The sequence below is a fragment of the Dryobates pubescens genome, chromosome Z (assembly GCF_014839835.1).
Source record: "Dryobates pubescens isolate bDryPub1 chromosome Z, bDryPub1.pri, whole genome shotgun sequence".
Lineage (NCBI taxonomy): Eukaryota > Metazoa > Chordata > Aves > Piciformes > Picidae > Dryobates > Dryobates pubescens.
Genome location: NC_071657.1, coordinates 111,733,416 through 111,745,856, shown reverse-complemented (window position 1 = coordinate 111,745,856; position 12,441 = coordinate 111,733,416). Strand labels below are relative to the sequence as shown.

At 40.5% G+C, this 12,441-nt stretch overlaps 1 protein-coding gene across 1 annotated transcript in view; it reads left to right on the top strand.

Moving 5' to 3' along the window:
• SEMA3D (semaphorin 3D) overlaps positions 1-12,441 on the top strand; it is a 147,334-nt gene that overhangs the window by 120,424 nt on the left and 14,469 nt on the right. Inside the window, exons 12-15 of the mRNA XM_009899954.2 lie at positions 4,021-4,243; positions 9,025-9,113; positions 10,599-10,640; positions 11,836-11,993. Coding sequence (XP_009898256.1) covers positions 4,021-4,243; positions 9,025-9,113; positions 10,599-10,640; positions 11,836-11,993 — 512 coding nt within the window. The remainder of the gene's footprint in view (positions 1-4,020; positions 4,244-9,024; positions 9,114-10,598; positions 10,641-11,835; positions 11,994-12,441) is intronic.

Here is a 12,441-nt window from a genome sequence, read left to right as displayed (position 1 = left end):
GTTTATCATCAAAGTTGTTGGAGTTAGATAATGCTTGGACTCAATGATCTTAAAGATTTTTTCTAACCAAAACAATGCTATGATTCTATGATTCTAATTTTTCTTGATCTTATCTATCTAGGGGAAAAGTGCCAAATCTGGGCTACTTGTTTAAACTTCTCCATAAGAAGGAAAGATAAGTATTTCCTTCATGCAATCCCATGAAGTCAAGATAAGAATCTAGATTAGGTGAGATGAAACTCATCCTATTGCAAAAGCAGGACATGCTGAGAGAGCACAGTGATGGTGTTATAAGAAATTTTATAAATCCAGATTCTCTTGTAGTCCATGTGAAACTATGCTGCCAACCTACTGCTGTGACATTTGATATAAATGCAAATCTCTTATTGTCTCCAGTGGGAAATGTCACATATCTTAGCATCTGTTGCTAAGGATGTGAATGAATGTCCTCTGTGAACTGGGCAGAGAACACCCATATCGCTATCATGAGACATACAACAGGATGTGAACTCACATTTTCAGAGGTGAAAGGCTACTTCATTCACCCACTTGGCCATGCGGCCTTTGTCGTCATACATCCTACTGATTGCTATGAAAGGAAGCACAAGCCTGCAGGAATTTTCTGCAAAGATGGGTGGACACAGGTTTCAACAGCTGCCTTAGGACTTTGCCAAAGGTTGACCAAAATAAATTTGTCAGTCTCCTGTTCCATTCATCATGCCACAGTGAGTGATGCCTTTGGAAACAGCTTCATTGGCCAAGTATAACAAAGTCACACCTGCCCAGCTGTTATTAGTGGTTATGATGGCTTAAAATGGGATCCAGAGCCCTCTGAAATAACTGGAAAAGGCCCTCTTGACTCAAAAGAATCTTTGGATCATACCCTTAGTCCTTGTTTCTACTAAATTAACTGCACAAACTGGCAAAGATTTCCCCATATCATGCATGGAGAGGTTTGGGCCTGTTGGATTACTGTAGTTTTGTGTTGATAAATATTTTATCCTAGGGATTTTTGGTAAGTGTTGTCATTGCTCTCATCTTCCTGTGCTGATGTATTTCTGGCAAAAAATAATTGGAACACCTCTAAGATCTAGGGGGTTGCTCCCATTTTTCATATAGAAATGCACTTCTGGGATTGAGTTGTGAATAGATGAGCAATCAACAAATTTACACGTAGTGGAACAAATCCTAACCACAAGCTCTTAACTGACACCACAGACTGAGCACATGTCAAACTGGGCATTTGGGAATGCAAACTAATGTTTTCTCTGTCAAAATTAGCAAAAAAGACGCTGCAGAAAAACTCCACTGCAAATTGTAACTTTCTCCTGGCAGATTCCAGAGGCATTATTTAATCACATTCCTTCATTGACTGTATTGTGGCTCCACCTGGCAGAAAGTGCAGGGATTGCTTAGCTAAAAATAGTATTTAAAAAGCAGCAGTTTATATGTCAAACACTGTCACCAAGTGGAATAGTGTTTCTAGTGCATGGTATTGTTAGCCCAGGTTTCTAGTGGCTCGTTAACTCATCTAGATGCCTTCAGATTCTAAAGTGAAACATTCTCAGACCCAGATCAGAGATAGTGTAAAACAAGTCATGGAAAAGAGATACAGACAACCGCAGGAATGAAAGCAGAGGCAGGTGAGCATGAGAGATGAAGGGTCACCAACAGAATTGACCTTGCAAGTATGTTCCTGGGCTTACCATGAAAGACATAGGAGGGGGAAATTTGAAGGAGTTTGAAAAGATGGGCTTGTGTGTGGTCTTTACTTTGTGTAAGTCAAAGAAAAACAGTTCGATGGTTGTTGTTGTTTTCAGTATGGGTCTAACAGAGGTGGGAGCTAACCATCCTAATCAGGAAGTGTCTGAGGGAGTGACCACTGTAGCAGCTGTCTGGACCAGGAGAAGATAAGACTGTGCTGTTCAAAACCAGAGAAAAAAAATGATGGTGCAGTAGCTGAGCTTTGATCCTGGGTAAAAGTTTCAGCTATGTGCATGAGTAAGGAAAGTCTCTTCTGAGAAATAATGAGTTGCAAGGATCATCTGGCATCTGGAGACTCTGCCTTTTTTAGAATATACAAATAGGAGGCATAGAAGGTTCACTGAAACATGAGCTGCAAGCCACATAGAGGGAAAAGATGGGTGTAGCTGTTTCAGTATGATAATAATAATAATAACAACAATAATAATAACAATAATAATAATAAATTAATGTAGTTGAAGCATTTGCTAAAGACTTTCACTCTCTCTTACTCAAGCCCTTAGGGCATGCTTGGAATGACCTTACCCACTTCTGGATCACCGCATTAGCAGGGCAGAAGCTCAGTCTCAATAAGAGGAGTTGAAATACAAAGAACAGAAAAACTGCAATGTGAGAAGATGCTGCACTTCAATTATTTGAGGTTATTCTATGGTGGCCACCGGAGGGCGCTCCAGGCTTACTGTTGAGACTGACGCTGATACCTGCCCCTGTTCAGAATGTAGCAAATTTAACTGCACATTGGTATTTGAATCTTGGAAGTAAAGCTAGACAGCATGACGGGTCTCATTCGCTCCAGACTTTATTTCGTTGTCTTTGTAAAATTTCCAACATTAAAGGGAATCTGTGAGTGGGACAGGAAGGTGAAATTTGTTGCAGATACACTGAGACCATCATAAGAACTTCTCTGCTTTGAAAGCAGTGCTTTCAAAAAAATGAAGTAGCGGTGACTGAGCCCTGCTCAGACAAGCAACTGAGCAACCTGATTTCTCACTGATTTTACAAATGTTCTCACTGGAAACTTAATTTCTACCAATTTTCTAAAGTCATCTGAACAAATGGTATATATTGTGGTATTATATAGAAGTAATTTCTAAATATTTAAATACAAAATAGGTCTTTTACTAAAAGATTAGATTTTTTTTAATGGCTACATTTTCTGGGGTCAAATATGTGCTTAAAAAAAAATAAAATCTGCATCACAGTACTGAATGTACTACTTGAATGTTAATGATAATGGGTTTTCATTATTGGTGATAGTGATATGAATGTTAAGGTATGTCTCATGCTTTCTTCAGGAGCACTGATAGGTGAAGAAATATTGAGTCATTTAGTGATAAAACAAACAGGAAAAAAATGCATAGCTGTTAGCAGTTTACATTAACAGATATGTTAATACAATAAATATTAATTAATTCAGTTTTTATCCAGTGTTAAAGAGACAACTCCTCTTTTCCTGAATTTCTTAGAGAAGTTAAGGAAATTCCTCTCCCCTCTAAGTTATAATTTAAGGTATCAAAATCTCTGACTGAGAAAGTAAAAGATGTAAGTGTTATTCTTCAAAGCTGGCATCTATTTATGGGACGTTGCAGGTGTAAGAATGCCAGGGGAGGTTTAGGCTGGAGGTTAGGAGGAAGTTCTACACAGAAAGAGTGATTGCCCATTGGAATGGGCTGCCCGAGGAGGTGGTGGAGTTGCCATCACTGGAGGTGTTCGGGAGGAGACTTGATGGGGTGCTTGGTTGCATGGTTTAGTTGATTAGCTGGTGTTGGATGATAGGTTGGACATGATGATCTTGAAGGTCTCTTCCAACTTGGTTTATTCTATTCTATTCTACTCTATTCTATTCTTCTATTATAACCAACAAAAATGGAAGATGAGCAAGATGAAACAAATTAACAAATTTTGAATGCTTTTAAAAGATAAAGGGGAATAAGTGGGAGGAAGATAAAGGAAAATGAAGTTGAGGGCAAAGAGCTTTTGAAGTGCAGTAAAAAAATGAAAAGAAGAAAAAGTAGATAAATGGGTGAGGAAATGGAGCCTTTGATGAACCAGAGGAGCAGACATTGCTGGTGTGCTCCAATGCTCTCAAATCAACACTGAGTTTTTTCTATTGTAAATCAAGTTAGCAGCTACTGGCATGTGTGCTTTACAATTGATTCAACTGATCTAGACCAGTCAGCTTTCCTACCAGGCCAAGAAACCTGCAGATGACTTGTACTTACCTAGCAATCTTCTTGTTCTCTCTCTTTCATTCAGTGTCCAAGCAAAACCTATGATCCACTCATAAAGTCTACCAGAGACTTTCCTGATGAAGTCATTAGTTTTATCAAACGCCATCCATTGATGTACAAATCCGTTTATCCTGTGACGGGAGGCCCAGTGTTCACTCAAATCAACGTGGACTATCGTTTGACTCAGATTGTGGTGGATCACGTCATGGCTGAGGATGGGCAATATGATGTTATTTTCCTGGGAACAGGTAGGAGAAAGGGTGTTATCATTCTGCACATTATACATTCTTTGAGAGCACTTTTAGTCTGGCAGTTCCTGTATAAATCCACAGATTGCCTTTTTTTCCTGTGCATGCATCTTTGGGAAGCATTAAAGATACTCCTGATTCTGTGTCAGAACTTCATGAAAATGCTTAGTTTAGATGAATTTGTCAGAAGAAGAGATTGCTGCTGTTGGGATTTTAATGCCTCCTGGTCTTAAGGTGCTGAACCGGTTAAGGGTCAGAGTATCTGGACTATGTTGCCCTCAGAGTACCATTCAGTACTTTTCTTTACATATGGTAGTCTGCCTTCAAGTCCTGCTAGCAGCACAATCACCAACCAGTTAAAAGGAAAACAATATCCAAAACCCTATTAGCTTCAAGGAGTACTTCCTTTTATCAGTAGTGGCATAGTGCTTCTTTATTAAATCTCATATGACACTGAACAGCAAGGAAAGTTTTATAATTGAGCTTAAGGCAACAATTCCATTTAAATACTTTTAAAGACATTGCTTAGCAACATGAATAACTTCAAACAAGGGGACCAGCACTGAACAGAGAGGTTAAACAGCTCTGTCAGGAAGAAAAAAAAAATTACAAAAAGTTGCCCCTTGCCTTTTTTTTTTTTTTTCTTTTAATATGGATAATTATATATCTCTACATTTTTATGATAATTATATGCCTCAAGGAAAAAAGTCTAGTATAACCAGTGTAATTAAATTTAGAATAACTGGATGAATCAACATTAGTGAAGTAATAATCTACAATCTTAATCCAATGGAATTTCTTGTTCTTAATCCACAAACTGAAATTGAATAGTTGCTGTCCACAACTCCCTGAAGGGAGGTTGTAGCCAGGTGGGGGTTGGTCTCTTCTCCCAGGCAACCAGCACCAGAACAAGAAGACACAGTCTCAAGCTGCGCCGGGGGAGGTTTAGGCTGGATGTTAGGAAGAAATTCTTCACAGAAAGAGTGACTGGCCACTGGAATGGGCTGTACAGGGAGGTGGTGGAGTCACCATCACTTGGAGGTGTTTAAGAAGAGACTGGTGTCATGGTTTAGTTGATTAGATAGCGTTGGGTGATAGGTTGGACTCGATGATCTTGAAGGTATTTTCCAACCTGGTCTCGTCTCGTCTCTTCCCTTCCCTTCCCTTCCCTTCCCTTCCCTTCCCTTCCCTTCCCTTCCCTTCCCTTCCCTTCCCTTCCCTTCCCTTCCCTTCCCTTCCCTTCCCTTCCCTTCCCTTCCCTTCCCTTCCCTTCCCTTCCCTTCCCTTCCCTTCCCTTCCCTTCCCTTCCCTTCCCTTCCCTTCCCTTCCCTTCCCTTCCCTTCCCTTCCCTTCCCTTCCCTTCCCCTCCCTTCCCTTCCCTTCCCAATTCCCTCATTAGTAATAGTTCTTGTAAAGCACTTCTCACTGGTAGATCTGAACTGTTTGCTGAGAAGCCCATTGTCATTATGTCCATCTCACAACAGTTGAAACTAAGGTACATGGAGGTGAAAAGGTTTATCCAAGGGCAATAGATGAGCTACTACTATGAGCTGTAGAGAGATTAAGGTTTTTGTTTGAATTCTATGCTGATGCTGTTGGTTGCAAACAAATTTTCTGGCCCGTATGGAAATTTGGTGTCACATAGTGTAGTTTGATAGATATGGATATTCTGAAGTAATTTAGGGAAAGAAGTGAATTGTCACAGAGCACGGCCTCAGAAATTGTAGGCTGCTTCAGCCTTCAGGAGCTTCCCAGCTGTGTTATCACACACAAGAGTCCAGATATAGCCTCTCTTGGACCATTTGTGTCTTTTAGCTCAGTGCATGTCATAACTCTTGTCTTCCAAAGCAAGACTGTGTGAAAGTCCCTTTATGATCCCCACAAGTTAAGTACAGTGGTGTCAGAAAGAAAAACACAGTTTCATAAGAAAGAACATTAAAGTCCTGTTTGCTCCCTTGCTGCATGTGAAGGCTCCTAATAAGCTTTAGACGTGCTGATGGGAAATCCTTACTGCTTTCTGAATGCAGTCTTTAATATAGCAAACAGAGAAGGGAAGGGAACACATTCCCAAGCTATGAGATATCTAGAATTTGAAAGTACTCACTAAAACTTGCTTTTCTGCCAATAACAGTGAGAAAAAGTAATTTAAAACTTATCTGTTTGAAAAGGTGAGTTCACTTCTCAAAATGCACAGAACGTTATTGTAGTGGCTACAGAGGCTGTTTGCAGATGTTTGCTATCCCCTCTATAAAATTTGTCTTAGTAATTATATTATATGAGACCAGCAGCTCAAATACTCCCAAGCTAACTGTTTCTACCCAGCACCAATGCTAATTAGAGGTGTCAAGGTCACCATGTGTGAAGCAGTCACTAGGCGGCACTCTGTAACATACCGATATTCATTTATCTGCAGTGCCTTATTTAAAAGCGAGCTTTCCAGAAGCACATTTTTAGAATACATAGAATACATAGAATACATAGAATAAACCAGGTTGGAAGAGACCTTCAAGATCATCGTGTCCAACCCATCAACCAATCCAACTCCGCCCAAGCAACTAACCCACAGCACCAAGTACCCCGTCAAGTCTTCTCCTAAAAACCTCCAGTGATGGCGACTCCACCACCTCCCCAGGCAGCCCATTCCAATGTGCAATCACTCTTTCTGTATAGAACTTTTTTCTAACATCCAGCCTGTATCTCCCCTGGCGCAGCCTGAGACTGTGTCCTCTTGTTCTGGTACTGCTTGCCTGGGAGAAGAGACCAACATCCGTCTGTCTACAACCTCCCTTCAGGTAGTTGTAGAGAGTAATAAGGTCACCCCTCAGTCTCCTCTTCTCCAGGCTAAGCAACCCCAGCTCCCTCAGCCTCTCCTCATAGGGCTTATGTTCCAAACCCCTCACCAACTTTGTTGCTCTTCTCTGGACTCGTTCCAGCAAGTCAACATCCTTCCTAAACTGAGGGGCCCAGAACTGGACACAGTACTCGAGGTGCGGCCTAACCAGTGCAGTGTACAGGGGCAGAATGACCTCCCTGCTCCTGTTGGCCACACTGTTCCTGATGCAGGCCACTGGAGAGATCCCAGCTGACTGGAAGCTGGCCAATGTGGTACCCATCCACAAGAAGGGCCGGTTGGATGAGCCAGGGAATTACAGGCCTGTCAGCCTGACCTCAGTGCCAGGAAAGATTATGGAACAGGTCATCCTGAGTGCAATCACGCAACACTTAGAGGATGGCCAAGGGATCAGGCCCAGCCAGCATGGGTTTAGGAAGGGCAGGTCCTGCCTGACCAACCTGATCTCCTTCTATGATCAGGTGACCCGCCTGGTGGATGTGGGGAGGCCTGTGGATGTAGTCTACCTGGACCTCAGCAAGGCCTTTGACACCGTTCCCCATAGCAAACTCCTGGCCAAGCTGTCAGCCCATGGCTTGGATGGGAGCACACTGAGATGGGTTAGGAACTGGCTGGAGGGCCGAGCCCAGAGAGTGGTAGTGAATGGTGCCACATCCAGCTGGCAGCCAGTCACCAGTGGTGTGCCCCAGGGATCAGTGCTGGGCCCCTTGCTCTTTAACATCTTTATTGATGATCTGGACGAGGGCATCGAGTCCATCATCAGTAAATTTGCTGACGACACCAAGCTGGGGGCAGGAGTTGATCTGCTGGAGGGTAGAGAGGCTCTGCAGAGGGACCTCGACAGGCTGGGCAGATGGGCAGAGTCCAACGGCATGAGATTTAACACATCCAAGTGCCGGGTTCTGCACATTGGCCACAGCAACCCCATGCAGAGCTACAGGCTGGGGTCAGAGTGGCTGGAGAGCAGTCAGGCTGAGAGGGACCTGGGGGTGCTGGTCGACGGTAGACTGAACATGAGCCTGCAGTGTGCCCAGGCAGCTAAGAGGGCCAATGGCTTGTTCTATTTTATCCTCTAAACTATTCCTATGGAAAGAAAAAAAAAAAAAAAAAAAAAAAAAAAAGAAAGAGGGTAAAATTCCAAGTTTTGTAGAGATGGACAAAATACAGGTATGTCAAATAACCCAGGAGATTTTGAGCAGCATATCATAAGCTTGTTTAAATGCATGCAAGCCACTTATATATATGCCGCCTTTGGCAAACAAATAACAATTGTATCTCTACTACATAAGGCAAACTGAAATACTTTTGTCTGTGATTTTGTAATATGATCTTCAATAGTTTGAGAAAACAAGAATGACAATCTTATTCTTTCCTTTGTAATGTATTATTTTTCATCATATCAATATTGTACATAGTGTTAAGGACTGCACTGCACTGTGCCAATTCCACATAGTAGCACCCAGTCCACTTCCTCTAAGCAGTTTTTAAGTTTTGGGTTGGTTTGACTGAGATGCTATACTAGATGAAAATTAATTCTATGAAAACAAAAATAATATAATTTTCTTACATTTTTTCCCCTAAGCTGGACATCTTTGGTGTTTGATGGACCCCAATTCTGGCTTAAGGAAACATGCAGAAACTTCTAGCTGTCAGGATGGATATGCTTGTCTGTGTTTGTGTGTGTGTTTGTGTTTGTGCAGTAGGAGAATTAGACCATCCCTGCCAGAAGCATCCTACAATTGTGTTGACTCACTCATGTATTAAGACCATAAATGTATTGTATAGAGACATGTAGATAGCACTTGATGCAGATAGGGGTAGAAGTTGTTTGAAGGCTACATCCTTGATATATTAACATTATCTTCAGGGCATGAAATGGAGGTACACTGACAAATAGCTGTGGGATTTACATGATGACTATTTGTTTCAGACATAGGCACAGTTCTGAAAGTCGTGAGTATTACAAAGGAGAAGTGGACTAAGGAGGAGGTGGTCCTGGAAGAGCTTCAGATATTCAAGGTAAACATTAGCAGTCACAGCATCAATTAAATATTATTCAGGGAATTTAAGGCTCATACTGGCTTTGCCTGGTTGGTTGTTTACAGGAGCTAGTTCAAGTTTCCAGAAGGACACTGTAAATTTTTAAATGCCTTGGTATTCTTTGACTCAATTGAAAAATGTTTACAGCCAAACAGACGATGATTTTTAAAGTGAAAGTCTCATTTATTCTGCCACCTTCCAGTTTGAAGTCTTCTCATGAGCTCAGTTTTCTTAGTGGTAGTATTTTATTTTTAATGCAAATTTTCTACTGTCTCAGCTTTATGATTAAGTGCAATTATAAAATCTTATACAATCAAAATTCAGCTGATGCAGAGAACTTTTTTTTTTTTAATTAACAAATTTAGGAATTGAAAACATCAAGAAAATAAAAGAAAGTTGATTTTGAGTCTCAATGTGGTTGAATTTATTTGTGAATGTTATTCAACATCTCTGACCATTCTCAGTTGGTTATTCTAGCTGAGTGATAAATAAGAAAAGTAACCACTCTGTGTAGCTCTTTTTTTTTTCTCCAGTTTTCACCTTGGTTTTTTCCATCAACTTTTATCTGAATCTGTGGCATTTTGATTACTTTCTCATACATTCTCTTTCCAACAAGGTCTTAGCCAGAATTTCTGCCTGAACTAAATAAACAAATTTTGAACTTGGAGACAATGTTTTCTAAGTGTAAGGACAGGACCTTTAATAATTATTTCAATGAGCATATTTCTCCATATGCCTTTTGATATGTCATGTGCATGATGAAACTTTGATTTAAAGGATTTGCATATCTTCTTCCCACTGTCTTGGACATCAATTATAAATATCACTTTGAAAATTTCAAGATTACCCAGTGGTCTGTCAAGTAATCAGCAGTTTCAGTATGAGCACCAGTTTGCTGCATTCTTCAAACATAACGTCAAGGACAAATGTACCATATCATATTGAAAACAAAGAAAAGGTTATTCCTTTCCTACTCAGCAGACATTCCTTCTTTTTTTTTTTCTTTTTTTTTTAAACATTTATAACATTTATTTAACATTAGACAATAGATTAATCATCTTCTGTTAGGTGGTAGATAATACATTGAGCTTGCTCCTGTTCTTACATCAGTCACTGGCAAAAATGTCTCTCATAGCAGGGTGTATACCCTGGTGCAGAGTATCGGTCTGTGTATCCCTTAAATGCCATCTAAGCCTTTAAAATGGCACTTAGTAAGAACTTAAGCTGCTGTGAGGGCTCATTGCCAGTCTCCAGGATGGGATAAATTGCAAACTCTACGAATTATAGTCAATTACCTCATAAGCAACATGAAAAGTTTATGGCAGGTATTTTAGGAAGCACTGATGTAGTGATTTCTGTGATTTTTTCTGTTTAATATTTGTTTAAACTAAAGAAATAAATATTTAATTTTAATTATTTTTTGTATGTTAATCTGATGCAGCTTACTATTTATTTTTTTTCCAGCACCCTTCAGCTATCTTGACCATGGAGATTTCTCAGAAACAGGTAATCATAAGCTTCCTGAATTACTGCAGGATATACGGTACACTGAACACTTAGCTTGTTACTTTCTGGTGTTGACTGTTGCATACTGGCCAGACTTTCCATGGATGACTCTTAAAATATATCTAGAAAGAATGAGATATGTTTGAATTGTTTGTCAGCCTAACTCACCATATAGTAGTGGGATTTGTGAATGAGGTCAAAGCATGTTCATTTTCTGGATACTAGAAATACTTGTCTCTTTACAATCTTGTGATACACTACTATTACTATTATTGTTGTTATGTTTATTAGTAGACAAGTGAGATAATGGCCTCATTGTGCCAAAAGATGTGTGCATGTCAATTGAGAACCAGTCCACCTCCTCTAAAACTGCACTCTAAATCAGGGTGGTCCAATTGTGACAGTCACAGAGACTAATCCATGTTGGGAATCTCCCAATGGGAAATGGTTTTATGACAGCTGTGAGCTCTATGATGGCTACATGCACATTTGAGAGGAAGTGTGACGCTAGAGCCATTCCTCCCTGTCCTGCAGAGGTGGCCAGAGCAGTTCTGGCACAACACGTCGCTCTCACTCATGACGAGGGATTTTGCCCTTCAGACATGCGCAGCACAGCTGGGTCCCATCTCCTCTGAAAAAAAAAAAGGTGGCAGGCCAGCTGGAAGTACTGCATGAGCCAGCTCCAGCTCAACAGAAAGCACTTGGACCACCCTCATCTCAACAATCAATCTACTCAAACTTTGGGGAGAGGGGAATGAAATTATTCCCACCCTACCTAAGGATCAGAAGCAGAAGACAAAGCATTTTCACACAAGGTCATCCCTAGTTCCCAGATTCTTAACATCCTGGCTATTCAACAACTTGGTTTTACATGTGCTATTAAACCATTATTTCCATGACTTGCTTCTCAATTTTTTTATTACAGCACAAATCTAAAGGTGTAAGGGTTTTAAAAGCTGGTGTCTTTCCAGGACTGCAGTCCTTTTTTTCCTCTCTGATGTGTTGTCAGGGATAATCAGGGACTAGTCAGCTCACACTGAGACCTGAGAAACATTTTATGGTAAAGGATGAATTTTCCATGATTTTGTAAAATCTGGGACAAGGCTGAGTCTGCAAAGGTGGCACTGAAGAAGGGAACTTTTTAATGGGCTGCTTGGACAACACTCCTAATTCATTTGCTTTGCTTGATTTGCAGCAACAATTGTACATTGGTTCCAGGGATGGATTGGTTCAGCTCTCTCTGCACAGATGTCACACTTATGGGAAGGCTTGTGCAGACTGCTGCCTTGCCAGAGACCCATACTGTGCCTGGGATGGAAACTCGTGTTCCAGATATACCCCCACTTCTAAAAGGTAAGGGAAAAAACAAAACCAGAACAAAATCAGAAACAAAACAACAAAACAAACACCGAAAACCAAACAAAATGTGCTGCAAAAGATCTTGATACTTGCAAGAATTTTAGAGGTTCCCAATCAGAACTTGTTGCCTTTTTTACTTAACATGTCGTTTGCCTTAAAATTTGATCACACTTTGGTTATGTTTCACATTTCTACTCAAAGAACTGTGAAGACAACATAGCTTTGTTTAAGTGTGTATGACAGTAACTTGGCTACTGCAGGAAATGTCATAAATTCACTATTTTCCTTTTTTATACTAAATGCTTGAAGGCATGATGCCCACAGATGGTGGAGTAGATTGGGGATGACTCTGCCTAAGAAACAAGAGCCTCTCTTAAGCTTCTGCCTTTTGCATAGTGCACCAACATGCTTATAAAGTGGAGTTGAAAAAAGTTGTCAATAT